The sequence below is a fragment of the Uloborus diversus genome, chromosome 2 (assembly GCF_026930045.1).
Source record: "Uloborus diversus isolate 005 chromosome 2, Udiv.v.3.1, whole genome shotgun sequence".
Classification (NCBI taxonomy): domain Eukaryota; kingdom Metazoa; phylum Arthropoda; class Arachnida; order Araneae; family Uloboridae; genus Uloborus; species Uloborus diversus.
This window is the reverse complement of record NC_072732.1, coordinates 82,065,265-82,087,997: the sequence shown is the minus strand read 5'-3', so window position 1 is coordinate 82,087,997 and position 22,733 is coordinate 82,065,265. Positions and strand designations below refer to the sequence as shown.

The following is a 22,733-nucleotide window of genomic DNA, read 5'->3' as shown; positions in this document are numbered from 1 at the left end:
AAAAAAAAACATTCAAATGAAAAATTCAGAAAACAATTTCGTTAAATTTAAGTTAGATAAGCATAACATTCATGGTTGTGACAGTTCAATAAGTTTGAATGAGTGAAAGAATTATGATATTTTGTTCTAATTTTCAGATTTGGCAGCAATGTTGATAAAACAATGTTCTTGGTAAAATTTACAGATGCAAATGAAAAACCCTTGGGCATGATCAAGTAAGAGTTTTATACATATTTTTTTTCCTCTTAAAATTGAGTTTCTTTTTAAATTTGTGTAGAACTTTTTTGTGCATTTAAAGCTATCAAAAAGCTTTTTACTTTTGCAATGGTGTCTACTGTCTACACATTTAAACACATGGTTGTACTATCACGTAAAATTTTCCTTCGATAAATTCCCACCATACAAGACTAAGCGTGTTTTTGAACAAGCATCTGTTTGTGTTACCAATTACCAGGTGGTAAATATCCTGTGAAAACTATGATTTTTGCAGAAACTTTTACAGTTTAAAATTGCTTAGGTTTTTTGCAGGTTATTTTTATTTGCAATTCCAGAACTTGAATACGCTACATGGCGGTGATTTAAGAAACTACGGAAAGAGGTTTCAGATAGCTTATGGTGCAATGTAAATACAAAGGAATAGAGAAGAAAAACCTCAGAAACACAATAAAAAATTGCTATTATGCACTGAGTTTAAAAGCAGGTTATAAGTTACGGTATTTGTTTGTTTCACCTCTTTCAACCGCCATTAGCCAGAGACAGAGAGCAGTGCCTTCTATAATTTACAGGAGTTGTGAATTGGATTGTGTGCATAATCAAAAGCGCTGTTGCTTAAAAAAGCGTGCACGTCCTTGTATACGCAGTAATTTTTGCTTGAGCAAACATTTTGCATAGCTTGAGCAATCTTGCGAGATTAAAATTCAATCCATCCTCAAGCTACTTGCACAAGCGTCCTAGCTCGTCCAAAATTAGTCTATAGACTCTCAAGGTTGCTTTTACAAGAATGCTTGTCAAGAAAACTTGCGTGTTTACTGCTATCTTTGCATAACTTTTCTAAATCCGTGAAGTTGCTGTATAATAAGTTCGCTACTAAGATGTCGTTTTATTACGCCACTATGCAACTTCTGGGCTGTCGTATGATGAGACTGCACTATTCTAAGGCTGTTGTACAATTTTGTTATTTTGAGACTGCTTGCAGCATAAAAAATTTACTTATCAATTAAATTTGAATTTATGACTCACTTGTTGCGTCGGAACCCATTTTTCTAACATTGAATGCTATTTTAAAAGGACATTACATCGTGGTTTTTATACTATGATTTAGATATGATTGTACACAGATACTATAGACACATGTTTTAGAAGGAAGTCTTATACCTGAGAAATATTAATCAGAATCTATGAAAACAATTTAAGTAAATTAAAACTACTTTGAGGTCGTTTTACACAACGGGATTCCATTCTTTTGAGATCATTGTTTTAACGTGAATTTGCTGATAGGGAAGTCGTATATTGTAACTCTTACTTTTTTTGGTAACTAAACTCACTAAGTCGCTTCGTTCCGGACAAATTTCTTGTTTTCTGCTTATCTTTCTAGTTGGTTTGCCGTGCATCCTACCAGCATGAACAGCTCCAATCATTTGATTAGTGGTGATAACAAAGGTGCTGCATCCCTCATGTTTGAAGAAGCAGTGAATGGCTACTCAGCGCTGCCGGGGAAGGTATTCTCCTTCAGTAGCATTGCTAACTGCTCTCATTTATAAAATCAATGATATTAATATTGTTTATATGCAGAAATATGACCTTTCTTATAACACCATTTCAGGGCCCATTCGTTGCAGCGTTTGCTCAAGCAAATGCCGGAGATGTCTCACCTAATATTTTGGGTTCCCACTGTCCAAGTGATCCTAATGATGTCTGTGATATTGAAACTAGTACCTGTAGAAGTGGTGTGAGTAAACGCAAGAATTTAAAATAAAAAAAAACATTTTATATTTACATGCTATGCTACTGCTTCCTCTCAACCATTTTATCTGAAAAGCTATTATTTTTTTCAAAAAACAATTATGGTGAAAGTTGAGTTCGGTTTTTCAGATAAAAATTTGCTCGAGTCCTGAATAATTCTGTTCTTCATTGTGTTGCTTCAGAATGCATCAACAATCTGTCAGAGAGAGAATTCGAAAGAGATAAATTTGATTCGCACAAATCAACCCCAGTGGTATTTTATAGAACTAGCAACGAAACGTTTTCTTGTGTAAATTAGGAGCATTATTAGTTATTAAAGTGCACGAAAATGTTTGACCACGTTTGTTTTAAATAATTTTCCATTCCACAGAAATAAATGAAGTGGTAGCGAATAGGTCACAGGGCTGTGGAGTAGGAGTCGGACTGATTTTCGGTTCAAAGAGTCAAAATCAGGAATCAAAGGCTTAAAACTTCAAGAGTCAGAGTCTGTTATTATTCCTCAAAGTCCGCAACTCTGTCAATGCTTTCGTATTCGGAGTTGGTCTGATTTTGGGGTAAAGGAGTCGGAGTCAAAAGCTCTAAAATTCCAGAAGTCGGAGTTGATCCTTTTTTTCTCTCTCTGCAGTCCTAATAGGTCATTCAGGTAAAACCATGGTCTAGTTTATGTCTTTGATTTCCCATTTATTATTTCTGCACAAAAATAACTCTTAATTTTTAACCATGCAAGTTTCTGATAGTCTGTATTTATTTCAGAAAGAACGCTGCATTGCACTGGGTCCAGGAAAAGACATGTTTGAAAGTACATGGATCATTGGCCGTAGACAGTATGATACGGCTATGGTGAGTAGGAGTACGAACTAAAATGGGTATGTTTTGTAATTCTATTATGATGAAAGTGGATATCAAATCGCTGTGGGCAAAATAACAGACTTGATACTGTAGTGCCCGACTTCGTGTCTCGTGGAAAATCGGCAAGTGGCCATAACTGGTCCAGAAAAGACTCTTTACTTCCTTTTTCGAAGTAAAGGAAGTATTGTATTAGCAAAAAAAATTTCACCTCAAAATTAGCTTTAATTTCCATTTTGCTCGCTCCCAAATGAATACCGATTTTTTTTTTCAACCCGATCACACGTGGATGTATGCCTAAGAACGTATAAGCACCCGAAATATTCATTTTGACGATCCGCGAATTAACTACAATGAGTTTTCTCGTGACGTCTGTATATACGTATGTATGTGCGTATGTACGTACGTGCGTATGTATCTCGCATAATTCAAAAACTGTATGTCCTAGAAAATTGAAATTTGGTACGTAGACTCCTGGTAGAGTCTAGTTGTGCACCTTCCCTTTTGGTTGCATTCGGATGTTCCAAAGGGGGTCTTTTACACCTTTTTTGGGGGAAATCATTGTTAATTTCAGTGCAAACTCAAGTGGTGTTATAATTTGGCAAACACTTGGCGATATATCGCCAAGCTTTTGGTCACCAAGTTTTTTCGCCAACTTGGCAACAAATTTGATGTTTTTTTTTTTTTAAATCTGGTTTTATTTTGGCCACTAATGGCGATATTTAGAGAGTTCACCATTGAATCACATTAAAATTTCCAATATTGGGAAAACTAATCTGTATAAAACTTTTTTTTAACTTCAGTTTCAAGAAACTTGGGGTAAAAATATTTAAAGTTTCTTTGCTTACTCCAAGGCACTATTATCATTAAATTGGCGTAAAAGGAAGTCATGTGATTCATACAGCTCGTTTCTAATTACATTGTTTCTCATAATACCAGGATTTAATTTACGTGGGAGCTCACTGGAGATCAGCTCCTTCACTCCTCTTCGACCTAATGTAAATGTTTCTATATTAAATGGAATTCGGGTGGTTTAAGAATGAAAAAAAAAACGGAAGACTCTAGGACTGCCGCACTGATTTTTTAGAAATTAAATCCTGTAGGTGTTGCGCCAATGAGAACTGAAGATATCGATTTCAGTACTATAAAAATATCATCTCCGCACTAACCAACTAAAACGGGGGAGGGGGAGAGAGTTTATTTTCAAATAACATTATTGATAACGCGTTTATTAAAATTATTCAACTGATCAGCTAAAAATAAATTGAAAATGGAGTACAATTTATTAAATATTGGTATCGCGTGTGGCTCGACACGATTTTGGATTGGTCCGACATGACATTTTCTCCTACTTGTTGATTGTTTACAAATCTTAAATTTTTATCTTTATATGTCATAGACGCAGCTTTTGGACGACTTAAATTTGATTTTAGAAAGATGTAAAAAAAGTTATCATTGAAGAAATTTTAAATTACAGTACAGTTTGCTGTCTTTTTGACGGCAATCAGTTTTTGAATACACGCTCTAATTAAGACACGAAAATATCTATCATAAACAAAGAAAAAGCTCCTTGTAACTCCGAAGTAGTACTTGTGTTCAACTTTCGATGCAAACTTCTGCCCAAAAACGTTGTTTGTTCCTCTATTACTCATTTCAAAGTTCCTATTTCATTCATATCTTTTGATTCAAATGGCCTCTAATTAAAGTATTTTCTAATTTCAAAAGGTGAAAATAACTGTTTTTCATTCATTTTTTAGGCGTTATTTGAATCAGCTACTGAAAGACTGAGAGGACCAGTTTTGTTCATTCATCAGTACATCGATATGTCGAACATAGAACTCTCGGATAACGAAACTATAAGAGTAAGTAAACATCTTCTGATTTACATGAAATACACTGATTTGTTTTCCGCATGAAAATGATTTTCTTTCATACTACCGTAAAATGGTACAACTTTGTACCAAGGGGGCAACAATGGGCCACTGTTGCATTGCTGATGATTTTGCTGTCTAATGGCCTTTTTTCGAAATTACGAGCTCCAAAAAAATTCCCCAGGTTGGGTAACCATTTAGGTAGCTAAATACGTTCTATCAGAGATTGCCACTGTTGTTGTATATCTTAGATAACTTTCGTTCTGCGTGCGCGATTCGACTCACTCGTGAGAGAGCAAAAGATCTCCTTTGGACAAACCACTTATACTATTTTCCAAGATCTGGTAAATTCAGATTTGCTTTACTATTTTGTCAGTTATGAGTTAAGCCACTTGTTGACTTAAAATGTTTCATAGTGTTTACAAGCTCTCAATTTTATCGAAAATTAGAGAACCCGACAGACGTTGTTCTGTTCAAACTTTGTAAATTGAAAAGTTGGAAAATTTCAATAAACTATCAAGTGTTTGAACCGTTTTGTTGAAAAAAAAATAAGTAAAAAGAAAATGTTTTAAGCTGTTTGGTCTCAGAATGCGTATATTTATTACAACTTGATTTATCTAATACCCACTGAGCAGTTATTTCGCTAACTATTTTTTCTGTCGTACTTGATGGTTTGTTCCTTCAGCCATACTCAAAGGATGATAAGCGTTCTCAGATATTAAGTGTAAAAAACTATCTACCCATTTAGAAAATCCCGCTGCAACATCCTTCATATGAAAAAGAATAAAACAATCGAAAGGATATCGTTTAAAAAAAATGATAAAGGTAAAACCAGTTCTCTGAGTAAGCGAAAATCACTCCCCCCTCCGCCTCCCCCCCCCCCCGGATGTACAATAAACACATTCTTCAATCAAAGTGACGAAACACTCTTTAAGAACGAAAAAGAATTCTTTGCAATTTGAAATATTTCGCCAAATAAACAAAAAATACAATAAATTACATTAACAGTAGCTTTTAAATGTAAACAAATGATTACGCAACTCTATTGTTTTGAGCCAAAGTCGCCAAACCAGCAATTTACTGTAATCCAGCGGATCAGAGAGCGAAGCTAACTCCGACCGATTAGCGGTCCGATCTTTTGAACGAAAACTTTTAAGACTTCAAATATTGCCTAATTTGTTCTTTCCACCAAAGATAAAGATCTTCCACTGCACTGATCTTTTGTGTACAGAACTATCCTGTTGTAATTTATCTGGACGAAAATAAAATTCGTCTCTTCTTTAAATTCCATCATCTTTTCGTTTAATAATGTACTGATTAGTTAGATGATCCTTATTCTTGACATTGGTGCCAAAACTCAGATGGATTTGAGCCGAAAAACAAATGTTGCTATACGGTACTTGCTATAGGTTGCTATAGTCTCTCTCTCTCTCTCTCTCACACACACACATGACTTCTTCCCAAATTAAAAACTGGATTGATTAATAAGTGGATAATTGTAGTTTTAGATTATGGATATGGTTCCAGGTTTAAAAGGAAATATTTAGTAAATTCTCAAGCCAAAGAAAAAAAAATTCTGTAGGACATGATTCTGATGCTGAATTTATTAAAGTTGAAGATGTTGATAGGCTGCATTTTTCACAGAAGACTGGATCGAAGGACATTTTTTGAGGTTTTACTACATCAATTCCTGTTATTAAATTTGTTATACCTATTCGCAACTCCAGAGCTCGAATACGCTACCTTGCGGTGGTTAACAATACTACAGAAAAGGGTAAAACATTCCATTCCACGTGTTTTCTTTGGGGTAAATTACAGGCTTAGACAGCTTGTGGTGTAAAGTAATTTCAGAAGAATAGAAAAGAAATCTTCCCACAAATACGATGAAAAATTGCTGTCATTCACTAAGCGTCAAAGCTAGTTATAAGTTACGGCATGCGTTTGTTTTACCTTTTTCATCCGCAATTAGACAGTGGCTGCAGCGTCCCATATAGTTTATTGGAGTTGCGAATTGTCCTTTGGCCACGGGTTAGATATTATTTCAGTTCTCGCTCAACAATAGGTTAAAATAAATATTAATCGTTTGGAAGATATTACCATCCAATGTTTTAATTAATTAATTAATTAACAAAAACGTTTCTGATTCGATCCATCGCGCTTCGAAACCATGTTTGTCACAACTTAATTACATCACACAAAAAATTTGATAAAAATCGGTCCAGCCGTTTAAAAATCTTATGGTGACAAACTTCCGCACAGAAGATTTTTATATATTAAGATAATGGCAAGTAAAAGACAGAAGAAAGCTTGGGAGTCGCCCTATCGCCCGTATTCATGGGAGTTTTTGCAGAAGGTGCTGACTGAAATCCGAACCAAATATAAACTGAGATAACTTTAAAAACTACTTATTTTGATGAGATTTGAAACGTAAAATATGATTTCACTTTCAGTTTTCAAAATTTTATTTGATCTCGTTTAAAACTTGTCTGACCTACGTATTTTCTGAGACTAGATATAGGTACCTAGAGGTATAGTACCTTCTGAGTATAGGTATCTAGCCTTGGTGAGATTTTTCTAGTTTTCAAAGGTTTTCTATGTCAAAACCTAGGAAGACAAAAAAGAACATTTACCATGTTGAACTTGATTGATCACTCAAGCCGACAAATGATGATTAAACCTTAAAATGTTTTTTAAAAAAGGTAAATGATGGACTCTAATAAAATTCTTTATAAAGTTTCAAGCAGAGGGCAACTTGTAGCCTCAGACAACAATAGGTCAGATCAAGTTTTGAATGTGTTTTCTAGGTTAAAATGAGGTGGCCCATAGTTTTACCCCGTAGGAGTATAACTATGGGCCACGAGAAAATCCTCTTTATACCTCTTTATTCCAACTTAGATTTTTTTTAAACATTTTCTTTTTACCGGACTGCGCGTGCGCGACGCAAAGGAGGGTAATGTGTTTATAGTCTATGTATGTATATCTGTTCCTATGTGGCATTCTAGGGGCTAAACGCCTTGGTCAAATTTGGTAATTCTTCCATCAATCGATTTGTCTTAATCTTGGGAGTGTCACTAAACACATGACAGTAATCAAAATTCACCATATCAACAACCAGTTGCCATATTTTGTCAGTTCGGGATCGGCGCACGTTTGGTGTTGCACACTGTGTCGCACGCTACCTGCGTGAGACAAATGCAGGTAGTTTTCGCTACCTGAATTTTTTTTTTACTAAGTCTGCTAATTGGGATCTCAGTGGCCGAGTGGTCTAAGCGATTGCTTCTCCCACTTGAGGCGGTGGGTCAAGACACCCTCGCTCCGGATGTACTTTCCCCTCTTTCTGATGTAAATTCTTTCATGTGTTCTTTATTTGTATTCTGTACTGTAATAAAAAGTATATTATGCGTAACGAAGGCAAGACACTCAGATTGTAGTCCTCATCAAAATAAACCCGAGCAATAAGCACCAAAAGAAAGAAAGTCTACTAATTCGATTTTTATCACTAACATGTTTCATTTGTTTTTGCCTTGATTCAAGGAACTGAGTTTCGCGACGTGTACTTTCTTGAGAGGCTTTTTCAAGACAAATCATAAATTAAAAAGCAGAATAGAAGGATCATAAGTCGGGGCTCATTCAAATTTTACGGAGTTCCTTGAATCAGAAAGGAATCGGTCCCGACTGTTGATCCTTCTATTCTGCTTTTGAATTTATGATTTGTCTTATCTGTGTACGGTTATAAAACTATTTCAACGGTGTAGTTATTCAGTAGTGCTTAATAACATTTTAAACTACTGGACTTATACATTTTTCTTTTTAGTTTTTTTTTTTTTTTGGTTTTTACGCAGTCGGGTTTTGTTTTTAATTAATAATTTTTTTTTTGAAATATGAGATATATAGCTACCATTGCTAAAGTCCTCAAATTTCTAAATCAAAAATGCACTCGGAATTTTCATTGAAAACATCGAAAAGTGGCCCATAGTTGGACCATTTTACGTTAATTCTGCTAGTTTGCTTACAGCAGAAATTTCTACTAAAGTTATTTTGCTCTTTACAAATATAATATATCGCTCCCCGGCAAGGAAAGTGACAAAACTCAAAATTTGTGAAAAACGTACTGACTACTGAATTAAAATTTAAATTTAATGCTCTTTCTTACCACAAAATTCGCATAAAGTTAGCTTACATAACTGGTGCGTGGTGGCGTAAAAACGATATCATCAATAATGACACATCATTAAAATTTCATAATTTATAAGAAACCATTTTCCATCTTCAAGTATGCATCATTAATTTAGAAGACAGTAAATACTAACCTCTAAACATCACATTAAAAAAAATGCGCATATTGTAAGATTATATATATATATATATATATATATATATATATATAGAGTTACTTCCTTTGCCGGCGTGCAATTATATATAAAAATTAAAAATTTGGGTAATTCAAGTTTAATACGTTTCACCGTTTTCGTAAAGGAAAAAAATGATATGCAAAGGCAATCTATTTTTTATGCTGCTATATGAGTAGAAAATTGTATCAACGTAAGCTTATTTACAAACAAATGGGTCAATACGAGTTTAACTCATTTCATGATTTTCCTGTATTTACGTTGACGCAGTTTACTTCTCAGAAACAGGATGTAATTAAGTAACTTAAGCATGTAAAGAACATTTCAAGCTTCACTTTCGTAATTTGTAATCATAAATTTGCTTATGTGGCTTTTGTGTGAAAAAATGTGTTGAAACAATATGATAACTAACCAGACTACTGAAAGAGTCGAATAAGAAAGCAATCTTACTTTTTTTTTTACTGGACAGAGGACTACATGCAAACCTGCTATGGGATACAGTTTTGCAGCTGGAACAATTGATTGTCCTGGAGAATTTGACTTTTTGCAAGGTAATTAAATTTCACAACTTAACACCTTCTTTAATTTGAATTTAATTATTCATCTTCAAAATTCGTAGTTTTGAATCTTGTGTCTACCTGCAAGTTCTGACTTTAACAACTAGTGTAATTACTTGTTTATGTTGGTTCCAGAAGGAATGTAATGGTTGCATTTATGCCCCGAAATAAAGTTTGAAAGTATACAGGGTGTTTATAAAGTCTTGCACTCAGTGCCGGATCTGAGGGGGGGGGGGGAGGGGACATTTAACCCCTTCAATCGGAATTATGAAATATTAGACCAAAAATGTTGATATTTGGTACACAGTGTACTGTGGTAAAGGGTATCTTATAGACAAAATTTTGAGTTTGTAGGAGAAAGATTAAAAGAGTTATGGCACGTCCAATATTCCGGACTTATATTTTTGAAATCAATATTTCATATACAAAAACGATAAAATACCGAACAAACTTCATTAAAAAATGTTCTACAAACGATTATGAAACATAATATAAGCGTTTGAAACGATTAATTAAAGATTATATATTTTTAAAAAATCAGGAAAAAAACCTCGCTTTTCAGATGAAAATCCATGGTTGGAAAAATGAGCCACTCTCTTATCTCTAAATCCTTATATGTCAGTGTTGTCAATCCCAAAACGAAAAATTATTTCACAAGATTATAATAAGTAGAATGTAAAGAGTCAACTACGAAAAAAATCAACTAATTATATCAATTATTAAATGATTAGCAGCTGTTTAAAGTGTATGTCCGGTATACCGGACACCAGGCCTGAAGGGGTTAAATATTACTACTGCGCTTGATGCAACAAATTTGTGAATAAATTATTCTTGAAGTAAAAACCACAATGATTTTTATTTACGTGAATCAAAATAAACTGCATGTATTTCTCAGCATGTGTTCCATTTTTAGGTACGACAAAGAGTTCAACGCTGTGGAACATTGTAATTGATTTCATACGTCGTCCTTCAAAAGCTTTGAAGCAATGCCATTTTCCAAAACCTATTCTGCTTGCAACAGGAGAGGTAAACTTGAAACATTAAAATATTTTACTAGTTCAATTTCTATAATGTGCAAATTCGTTATTTTCGACATTGAAATTTAAATTTTCTGAAAATTTTTCGAAGTTTAGTTCTTGATAGAAAGCGATGGAAGGAGCGCGATATTGAGACAGCGTTTACAACAACCTATTAGGGTAACTTCACCAGTAATATACAAGGGTCCAGTAACAGACAGTCATAAGTTAAGATTTACATATAAAGAATCTTTGGCGGGTAAACTGTTGTTGCTGTGGCCCATGAATACGGTGCAACCATCTAGTGTTATCAGAGTGAATTTTAGAAGCCAGTGAGTATTTACAAGGCAGTGGTAGAAGGTTATGAACAGTCATGACGAGGTCAGCCCGTGTTTCATGTTCATTTGAAATTAATTAGGCTTTGGTTCTAAAAATATAGAACTTTTGCACATTTTGAAGAGAAAAAAAGGAATTTTGTGCCTTACTCATCCATTCATCCTCCTGTCTGTTGCTGGGTATCTTCAGATTTTTCGGTGTTTGTTACTGGAAATCGGACCTTTTTTTCAAAATGGAGCAAATGAAAATAGAATTAACTACTCGTAATTCAGAGGATCCAGAAGCAGCCAAACGTTAGATGAGATGTAGTTGCATGAGAAAAAAATAGTTTAAAATGTTTAAATACATTAAAAGTATCAGAAAATTGAGTAAACCTCAGAGCGATGTCTTCAGCATGTCTGTTACTGGTGCCGTTACCCTAGGTGCTGTTGTGATTTTGAAGAAAAATGGAACTTGGAACGCAGCAGTATTTCGTATCTCGTAAGTCTTGTTTTCAGTAATATAAATTTAGTTTTTTTCTCCATTGGGATACAGAATAAATCATTGTTGGACAGTTCCATTTTGATAGAAACATTATTTGTTGCACAAAACACCCCATAAAGAGTCTGAAAATGTTAAAATCTTGTTTCATTGACTGATATTTATGCAGAACATGGGCTTTGACCGTGGAGAGATGGCGGATGAACTGGAAATGGACTGATTCAATTTGTAATAGGTAGAAACAGTGAGATCGCGCTAGCAGTTAAACCTTGACTGCTTGTGCGTTCTACGTTAACGTGAGCTCGCTGATCATACCTACTGCAAAATGAATTGGTCCGTTTCCGCTTCCAGTTCATCCGCCATCTTCTCGTGGTTAAGCTATAATACAATTAAAGTTTATATGTTCTCAGAAATATTATTCAACCCTTTACAGGGCCATTTTTCCCTAGTAATGTAATGTTAAAGTATTCTTAGGATTGAGATTAATTCGCAAAAAGATATCCATTTAGCTTTTTACCTAATATCTTTTTTTTTTTGGTTGGGAAGAATGTTTGACTCCGTCCATTGAGTGATATACAAAGGTAGAGAGAGCATATTCCGCTTTGAATTTCTAATTTCACATTAAATTACATTTATAAAATATGATTTACAAATACTTAAATCTATAAAAAGAATTATGAAAAAAATATTTTTTGCATCCAAAAATTTAAGAATTTTTCCTATTACTTTCCATGAGATTTCAAAAAGCAAGAACATAGTGCAACATTGCAAGCTGTAAAAACGTCTTTTCATATGCTTTAGTTGAACACAAATGGCAACACTAGATGTTTTTTTTTTTTTTTGAAATTAGCTTATGGTTACCAACTTATCTTATGTTTTCTCTCTGCTCAGGAAACTTACAGGCTTGCGTTTGCCTTGCGTTTGTCCTTTGCGTTTACGACTTGAAAAGCCAGAAATCAGTTGTCGAGCAAACCGAATTCGAGAACCACTACTTATTTGTAGGAAAACGGCTTCTCGTAGACATTCAAAACTTAATGAAATTGGATGGAGAACTCCTCCCACGGCTTTATAAAGGGTTTAATAATCTTTTACGGCTCACTAAAGGACTTATAAAATGCATCCGTTACTGAGCAAAAGCAAATATTTAGATATTGTTAATGGAAACTTTCAAAATTTAGTTGCATACTCAACACATCCTGACTAAAGCCTCTCTTACTATTCTTTTAAGATAATATATATTGTACCCACACACATTTATTTATAAATTTCACCTTTCAAGCTATTTTTATGTGCAATTTAGGTGTTTCCACTTTCCCCATAAATGCTGTACTGAACCCCTGTACTCTTTTAGGGTGGGTGGAAAATAATTGTTAAATCTTCATATTTTTTGGAAAACTAAATGTTGATATAAATTACATTTTCGTGTGTGAATATGAATTCAGCCGGTAGAATTACTGTAAGCGGGTCGCGTTGGCGTATTTTTTCAAAAAACTGCCACATTTGGCACCTACGACTCAATGTAAACAAAGTACGACAATGTAAACCAAGGAATTTATCCAACGAGAGTTGATCCAAAGAAAAGGGGCGGAGCTTCGAATTGCTCAAACCATCACCTTGGTAACTACAACTGTTTATTAACCTTTTTCTTTCTCTGATCGCAACCGTAAAGTAACAAAAAAAAAAGCATTAGAGCTTCTTTTTTCCTTTTTGAAATATTGCAAAATATGGAAAGAAACAAATGATTAAGTCCATTTTTTATAGAACTATATTATTTTTCTTACTTTGAAATTAAGTTTGCAGAAAAGGCAAATGAGAGATAACTTTTTTCAAGATGTTAACATAAACGTGGGAAGATAAGGCTCAGTATCTACAGAGATGAATTTTTGAGACATTAAAAGAAGCGTGTTTAGCATTCGATACTAAGCTTTTACAAGAAAGCTAAAGTACAACGCATGACAAAAATGCGAAAAAAATGTTGAAATAAAAATTTGCCGATACTGCTCGTTACGTTCCCATTGCAGTAATATTGCACTCATTTTTCCCTTTAATTTGATGAATTTTTTAAATAAAAAACATATTGAGAAACGGAGGTGTAGGAAAAGAAATAAAATATCATGATGTATGAGAACGAAAAAGTTTATGACGTTATGGTGTTACACTTTTTATCAACATGTTTAATTTCCTAAGGAACATTAAAATGAAGCATAAATTTCTACTGAAATGTTACAACAGTAAAAGTTGGATAGAACACGACATTGATCTGAAATAATCTGAGAAAAAGCCATTAAAAATACTTACTGTTTAATTAATACTTTAAAACGATGTGCTAAGCAAGTTAAATCCCACCAAAAGATCCATTCAGAGATCGTTATCATAACTAAAACTATAATTCTAACTTACTTAATAAGTTATTGAAATAATTAATAACTTTTAACTTTAAGATAGAACAATAAAACATGAAGGAAACAACTTACTGCGAACACATTCCAAAAAAGTATTCAAAAGGTATGAATCACTAATACTTTAATCTATAACTTAAAATGTTAAAAGTGACAAACATTTCGCGATGTAAAATTTCATAAATTGTTTCAAAGATTTAAAAATTGAAAAAACACTATGTTGCCAATTTTCAGAAAAAAATTACCTCTGAGAAAATGAAAAATATTATTCTATGGAATTTAAAAAAAAGATTTATTGGACAAATAAATTACAATTTTGTAAAGATGAATTCTGAAATAGTTAATTGGTCAAACGAATAGCAAATCAGCTTTGGTGTAGGGTTATCAAAATTTCTCCGTCGCCAAGATAAGGTAACGGGTTGACAGAATGAAATATTTATCGCCGCGATCCGGTTACCGTAATTCTACCATTCAGCTCATTCAAATTTTTGTATGATTTTTAAAAAATGATTTCAAAGTAAATTTGCAGAATTCAACGGAGTGTAAGCGATCAATGGGTCTTGGATATAAAACAGATTGAGGTAAAAGTTGCTAAATTAATTGTGTATATTGCGTTCATCTACCTTTATAATCAATCTCATTGGGAAATAAATCGTAGTTTCCAGTCTCAACTAGTCTGTAGGATAAAAGGAAACACGCTAGCGTAAAAGAAAGCATGATTTCATTCGCTGGCACACTAGTCATAAATTCAAATTTTTTCCTACAGTTACTCTCAGAGTGTGTGGTCCTAGCAGAGTTGGGCAAATTTTAATTGCATTGACAATTAAAGATTAACAATTGATTAATTGGTAAACGTAACCACAACTAACAGTTGATCAATTGTAATTGTGAAAAGTTGCAATTAACAATTAACTAATTGTTAATTGTATTTTGCTACAGTTAACAATTAATTAATTGTTAGTTGATGTTTACCATAGTTAACAATTAATTAATTGCTAATTGTAGTTTACTACAATTAACAATTGTCAATTGTTCTGTGAATTTTATTTAAAACTAACTCTTAAAATAAATACTGGTTTTGTATAATATATTCTATAGGCGACAGGTCTACCTGGGACGTGGACGCCGGACGTTTACCATTTTACTTTCTAACTATTTAAATAAACATGTTAGCAACTAATAAAATATCAATGCACAACAGTAACTTTATTACGAGCAATAAATTATTTACTGCAGCATATGACTTTTCTCAAAAAATCTTATGGCTCCAGCAAAATTTCCCCAATAAAGGAACATTTCCATTAAAAATTCAAAAATATATTTTTTTCCCGCACTCGTAAAAGTCCAAAGAACATCTGAGAAAAATTACAGAAATGCATCTTAATTACACGATTAAAAAAAAATTAAAACAGAGCAGTCTCTGAGATCTTATGTCCCCTGTTATGTCCTTCTTTCTCACCTCCTCACGGTTAAAATCAGTGGCGGCTCGTGCCTTGAAAAAGTAAGGGGGCCAAATCATGGGTGCACGCACCCCCTCCCTCCCCCACCCCCGCCGGGTTCTGAAAACAAAAAAAAAAATCTTAAATATTCTTTTAATATTTAAATTTTCTCAAACTAGTTATTTGTGTTAAATTAATAAAGTTAAATCCTTTTTAAACGAGGGACAAGCTACAAAATACTTAAACTACTAAGTAAATCACGAAAGATATTAATCTCATGCTTATGTCCATGATCGCCACCAGGGTGGTGCACTTTCAATCCCTGACTTTCAAAATTAAAATTTAAAAATCAGATTGGGAAAAGCTACAAAATACATCACGAAAATTATTGATCTCACGTTTATATCCAGTACACTTTCCGACGCTGCAGTACGTCTCCCCCTGCAGGACCGATAAAGGGCTGCAGAGGAGGCTTTTCATAATAAATAAATTTTAAAAAGCAATATTAATCTAATATTTTTGATAGTAATATTATGTTCAATCTTTTAATAACTAATTGTTTTGAATGAGTAAAATTAATTTTATTTTAAGCAAGACCAATTTACAAAAGTGCAAAGATATTGTTATCAGAGTAATATGTAAAAATTATAAATTAAAACTCTTTAACAAAGATGAAAATACATCTCAGTATACGCTTTAAAATAAATAAGATAAAAATAGATAAACTAAATTTTTAAAAAGGAAAAATAAATAAATTAAGAAACTAGGTAGTAAAAAAAATTCTGAGCGATTCTCATGCGAGTGCACCTTCAGCATATTATTCCATGGGCCAGATGCAGAATTTTTTCGCAGACAAAAAAAAATCTAACTCTTTATTTTCTTCGAAAATTATTGATAACTTCTCACATTTTCTCTAAAACTACATGAGCAGTAACTTAAAACAAGTAATAATTTCTGTGTAACAATGGGAAAACATTTTTTTGAATTAAAAAAACAATATTTTGACAATATACGCACTCATATACAATACAACACACAGCAGTGGCGTAACTAGAAAATAGTTTTTATGGTGGGGAGGGGTACAATAGGAAAACAAATGATTGATTTGATTTGCTCATCAAATCTCTCAAAGTTGAAACTTTTAGTAGTTTTTAAAAACGCAATTTTAGACTGTCTTTAGTGATGTTAGGGGAAATACTCCGCGGAAATTTGCAGAAATCGAAGCTTAAAACGCAGTTTTAGACCATATTTATTGACGTTACGCTAAGGGATGGAGCTTCAGGACTCTCCCCGATCTTTTTTTTTTTTTTTTTGAAAAATAAATAGAAATCAATTCCTCCTCCCCCCCCCCCCCCCAATTTTTCGAAATTACAGTTCCAAAAACGCAATTGTAGACAAACTTTCAAGATTTTTACGAAAAGGGGTACTGACGATCGCCCTTGAAATTCTTTTCAAAATTGAAGTCATAAAAACTTAAGCACAACATTCTATGGTAATATGAAGAAGAGAGACTATTCCACTTAAATGTTTCGTAAGTCGCTGTTTAAAAAACCTATGTTTTGATGATATTAAAGGAAGGCGGTTTGGGGGCCCTTGCCCGAATCTTTTCTGAAAATGAAGGCTCAAAAACGCGATAGTAGGACCATAATTGTTAACGTTTGGGACATTCTTTTGAATCTGAAGCTCCAAAAAATCAATTTTAAGCGATTTTCGAACGCAATTTTAAGCGATGCTGTAAATCTTTCGGAGATTTTCCCTGGAAATGTTCGGAAATTGAAAATCTGGAAATAAAAGTTGAGATGTTTCGTAATGCTTTTGGCGGGAGGGGGGGGGGGGGATTCGGAGAGACTTTTATTTTTAGAAAAACTTAAAAAATGAGAGAAAGAAATAATACGGAGTGGGAGTGGGGAGCCAACTAGCTATAACTATTGAAAATTTTAAATTCAAATTTTAATTTCCCTCTTGAAGAAAAATTTGAGAATATTAGGAGGAATCATTTCATTTCTGGTGGAAAATGCAACAAGGTAATATCAAAAAAATATACTCCCTTTTCCCTCCCACATATACATACCTTTTTTTTTTTTTTTCAAGCACGCACGGACCAAAAAAAAAAAAAAGGAAATAAATAAAAAGTGTAAATTATTGTCTAAAAAAAGTGAGGGGGCCCGGGCCCCTCCGGCCCTCCCACGAGCCGCCACTGGTTAAAATATATAAAACAATGATTTGAAAACTTGAAACACTTAATTAAAACACAAACATTTACGTGTGGAAAAAACTTGCCAGGACGAGAATATTTTACGCGGCAAGCGAGCAATCAGCACTGAACGAAAATGCGATATCGAATAAAACTTTGAACTCTGTACCCTGCGCTGTACCTATTGATACATTAAGTTAATCTTAGTTTTAATTGTTTCATAAAACGATTTAAAAAATAATTGCAATTATTTTAATCGTGAAAAGCGATTAACGTACATTAATCCAATTAAATTAATTGCAAAGTACAATTAATAGTTTAATTGCAATCTATATATATAATTCTCTTACGTGCCGGCAAATGAAGGGGTGAATTTCTAAACCTCTGTTGGCAACACTTCGCCGATAAATCATGTAAACAAACTTCTACGTTGTTTTGAAATCTTGAATCACAGAATACTCAACGAACTTTTTTTTTTTTTTTTTGAGATGAGTTTGAGTCGGGCTGTGGCCCATTTCAACCTTAATCAGCAAAGAAAAGCTCAAAGAAGGCAGGAAACCGTTCTTGAATCCAATTTAAGACGAGCCATTTCCAGAGTTGTATTCTCTGATTCGCTGCCGATAATTTTTAGCGGCTGGGGAATTTTCAGTCAGCAGTTCCTTCAACAGATCAGGTGCGTCACACAATGCCGGTAACCGCACCTTTCCGTCATGGCAACATTTAGTATATTTATTTGCAGTATTACGCTCTTTCTGCCAATAAAGAGCACCACAAAATTCGCATTCTTCACACATTGCTCCACAATCATGTTCATCGGCAATGTTGTTTTGAACGCGTAGGCGCTTTGAGCGTCGTCTATTCTCTGCTTCAGTACGACAGTTCAGTTCAAAATGAATAACCGAGAAAGAATTTACTTTATTCCTTTTATTCTCAGCTGAAAGGTTTCGCCAAATTTGTTTAGGGTTATAGTAGTTTTAGTATTGTGCAAGCAAAGTAGCCTTGGCGAGTTTTCGCGTTTTTAGTTAAACCATTTTTTGTTCGTGACGTGGCAAGGATTCAGAATAACAACAAGAAGGACAAACGTTTGAGAAAATATGTTTGGTGCTCTCTGAGCCTGTTTTTAGTCATGGCCAGCTCTATGTGGCATTATCAAGAACAAGATCTTTTGAAGCAGTGTCAGTTGTGGCTCCCAAACGGGACATTTTTAATTGTGTATATGAGGAAGTTTTCTCAGATTAGAATATATAAGAGTGTAAATATGTAAATATATAAGAGTGTAAATATGTAAATATATAAGAGTGTAAATAATGTAAATACATCCCTCGGGGGAGCCTGTAACCCCTAGAGGGCGCGTCCCCAGGTGGCGGATAGGGGAATGCCTTCATTGGTTTTCCAATGGGTGGTAGAAGGGAAATAAAATACCTTCCGCGGACCAACAGGTAGAAGTGCAATCTCTCCAAAGCAATGACAGACACTTTTGTATCTATAATGGTAAAGTTGTGCACATTGCCAAGGCAGTCATCTTACATACAGCAAAGTTAAACTGTCGAAAATCTGGCTAAAGCAGACAAATTAACATTATGAACGTAATTTTCATATTGGTTAAATGGATGGTGACCTAAATGCAATTACCAACTTTAATTTTTACGGAAAATTTTAGCTAGGCTAATGTATTGGCATACAGCGAGCGAGCGAAGCGAGCATGGATCGCGAAGCGATCCACAGGGAACTGCGTAAGCAGTTCCGGGGGTTGGCGAGCGATAGCGAGCAGGGGGCGATAGCCCCCTAGTTAATTTAATTGCAATTACTTTTTCAATCAATTAACAAGGCAATTGAAAAAATAATTGATTAATGCCCAACACTGAGTCCTAGACACAGTGCAAAGAAAAGAAAGGGAAGGATTTAAAGTGGAAACATTGAAATTCTATTTCCTTTTACCCCAACTGACGCTACTGCAATTGCAATGGTAATTGTGTAAATTTGTTTCCGAGTTACAACTCAGTGCTGGTTCAGAAAGAAATTTCAAAAGAAAATCCTTTTTAAAATGTTATAAATTCTTCAAATGCATAGCTTATACGTATGTAATCTTAAATTTTGTTTGTCTTTCTTACCTACAGATGTCATTGCCTTACAAGTGGCAACCTGACGTGGTTCCAACACAAATTCTCAAGATAGGAAATTTGGCTATTCTAGGAATTCCTGCAGAAATTACGTAAGTTTAATTTTCATCTTAAGACTACGCTTTCCATCACTGACGCAACATTGCGTTGGCCTCATTCGCATCTATATTAGTGATGTGCCGGATCATTAAAAAAGTAGATCCGCGGATCCGGATCCGGATCATTAGTGTCAAGATCCGCGGATACGAATACGGATACGGACCTCATTTTTTTTTTTTTTTTTTTTTAACCCAATTCAACTATCCAAGTGTAAAATTTGTTACGGAAGGTATGGCAGTTTCTTCAAAAAATGTCAACTGCGGCAAAAATATAATCAAGACTATGATTTACTCTTTAAAGAAACCTCCGTTAAAATTGAGGGAGAGTTGGAAGGAATGGGTCAGCGCTGCATTAATGCTTTGATGGAATGTGAAAAATTATTTCTAGCTTACTCGGCAGATGTAGGATACAGGAGCAATAGTGTAAAGCTGCTACTGGACAGGCTAGAAATAATTTTTCCCATTTTATTTCAGCATAAATGCAGCGCTGACCCATTCCACCGAACTTCTCGGACCGATGAAATACAGAGCCGGGAACAGCTTTACAAACAGTAAATAGAGAATTTAGTCTCATTTTTTTTAAGGATGCCGAGGAAAACAAAAATGAAGAATAACAGAAACCCCAAATCAATAACAAAAACTAATATTAAATTAAAACTTTGAAAAACAAAACATATCCCAGAGAGTCGACCTCATATTAAGATGAATTTCGCGGGTCAGAACACACATTTGTTATCAAATATGAACTGACAGCAGGTAAAAGTTTTAAATCATTGAGCTTCTTCTCCTTATCTTCCGACTATGAAATCGCTACTAATCACGCGTATAAAGGCTTAGAATTGCATTTAAAGTTTACTTAACAAGATTATAGCTCCTACTGCATATAAGTGGGAAAAATGAACTATCAAAATCGGTTCATCAGTTTAGGAGCTACGATGCCACAAAAAGACACACTGATACATATATTCAGTAAATTACCGCCCATTATACAGTATTCAGTAAACACATATTCAGTAAATTACCTTGCCTCGCGTTCAATCTTCGAGTTGAACCGAACCATTGCTTCGGTCACTCGTCTGGTCTGCTAATTTTATATTAGCTACCAGTTTGTTTCGCACTCTTTTCTTCCTTAAGAGGTTTTCCATCTCCAGATCAGTCACTTTCCTATGCCGGGCTGATGAGCGCTAATAAGCACGAAACTGCAGTCCTCGCCTGGAAATGTGCTGAGCTGGCGGTGTATTTCACACTGATACACACTTTTAAAACTTATTTCCCCTTACTTTTTGCAACGGGGGGGGGGGGGTACAAATTAGTTTCTGAAATGATACCTTATAATTTAAATAGGGAATAAAAACTAATTTAAACGGAATTTAAGAGCATTTTATTTAAATATTTAAAATTTTTTAGAATAGAAATAATCCGTTTAAGATCCGTCAAAAAAGTAACGGATACGGATACGGATACAGATCTTTATTTTCCTTCGGATATCCACGGATACGGATATCCGGAACATCACTAATCTATATTCGTCGAGTTCTATTCCGACCTTTGCTTCCACATTACAATAAAAAGATCTGATTTGCATTTTATCTCAAAGGTAACGTAAGCAATATCTTCATTTTAGAGAAGTTATATCAAAGAAACAACAAAAACCACGCCCACTTTAATGTAATTACATTAGTTTTCAAAAATCCCTAAATGTATTTTCGTTATTATCATTAAAACAAAGAGCCCAACTTGAAAGATGATAAAAATCTGGAAAGTGTGCCCTTTAAGTTGATTTTCAGCATTGTTTTGGAATGGTGTGCCTGTCTAAAAATACTTCCCACTCTATGGTACATTCCTTCTGTACCATATTTCAAGAGAAGTGATGGCAGAGTAGAGATGAAAACAGTCGGAAAAAAACCCGGAAATTTTCCGAAAAAAACGGAAAAAAACCGTTTTTTTCCGAAGGAGTAAATTTCCACTTCGGAAAAATTGAAAAAAAAAATTAACTTTTCAGGGTTTTAATTGAAATTTTCAGCAAAAAGTGATTAGAAATTTTTCCCACTTAAATTCTGATGCAATTTCCTCCTCCCCCTCCTCGTTTTGTGTTAAAATACTGTCTAACCTTAATGCAAGTTTTTGTATGATAATATAATTTGCATATAGATCAAAAAACGTTTAATAATATTTTTTGCAAACAAATTAAACCAATATCCTTAGTGAAGAATTTATTTTCCTTCTTCATGAAACAAACAAGCATAACATGAACCACAAAACTATGTTTCTGCTGACTGTGCGAATCAAATGTACAGGGTGCGGAAAAAAAACCGGGCAAGCAATTTTCCATGAAACTTATTAAAAATGAATAAATTAACAAAACACAAAAAATAATAATGAGTAGACCTTTAGCAATCAATAAATTTAATTGGTTTCAAACTAGCAGCCTTTTGCAGTAATACAGAGATGCAACTGCTTATTGAATTTTTCATTCAAGGGCCACAAGTCCTTTAATCAATCCTATTCCCTATAAAGCAATTGGTTTAGAGAGTACGTGTAGTTTAGGGTAGAACTTCGACACCTAAATAGGCCATACAGTGTAATAAATGGGATTGAGGTCTAGCGAGTAGAGCATCCACTCAAAAGATAATACATGTAAAAAAAAAAAAAAAAAAAAAAAAAAAGCGCCTTGTACCACTCTTGTCTTTTTGCCCATATGAATCGGTGTGGAGTTCAAGAAAAATGTCCAGTTTACATTGCTGAAGTGTTCTTAGGCCCACAGAAGTACAATATCTTCTAAAATGCCCTTCTGGTTCACTTTTTGATTCATTTTACAGCTCTCATCCACAAAAAACTAGAGATTTTTTTCGCTTGTGCTGATTCCTTCACAGACCAAGCCTGACTTCGGATTTTGGCGATATTTAACATTTTTTAATGTGCTTGGCTACAGATCAATTCTTATTGTTGTGGGGGATATGAGCTGGTTGAATACTATATCTTTCAGCGCGGCCTTGCGGCCCGTCTCAAACGTTTTTGGCATCTTTGGAGTCATACAAATGCCTGAACTTTTTGGAACTCGTAAAG

At 34.1% G+C, this 22,733-nt stretch overlaps 1 protein-coding gene across 1 annotated transcript in view; it reads left to right on the top strand.

Moving 5' to 3' along the window:
• LOC129217139 (putative neutral ceramidase C) overlaps positions 1–22,733 on the top strand; it is a 74,747-nt gene that overhangs the window by 31,729 nt on the left and 20,285 nt on the right. The window contains exons 5-12 of the mRNA XM_054851399.1: positions 138–215; positions 1,595–1,718; positions 1,823–1,948; positions 2,716–2,802; positions 4,566–4,670; positions 9,498–9,579; positions 10,499–10,611; positions 19,567–19,661. Of these exons, the coding sequence (XP_054707374.1) occupies positions 138–215; positions 1,595–1,718; positions 1,823–1,948; positions 2,716–2,802; positions 4,566–4,670; positions 9,498–9,579; positions 10,499–10,611; positions 19,567–19,661 (810 nt within the window). The remainder of the gene's footprint in view (positions 1–137; positions 216–1,594; positions 1,719–1,822; positions 1,949–2,715; positions 2,803–4,565; positions 4,671–9,497; positions 9,580–10,498; positions 10,612–19,566; positions 19,662–22,733) is intronic.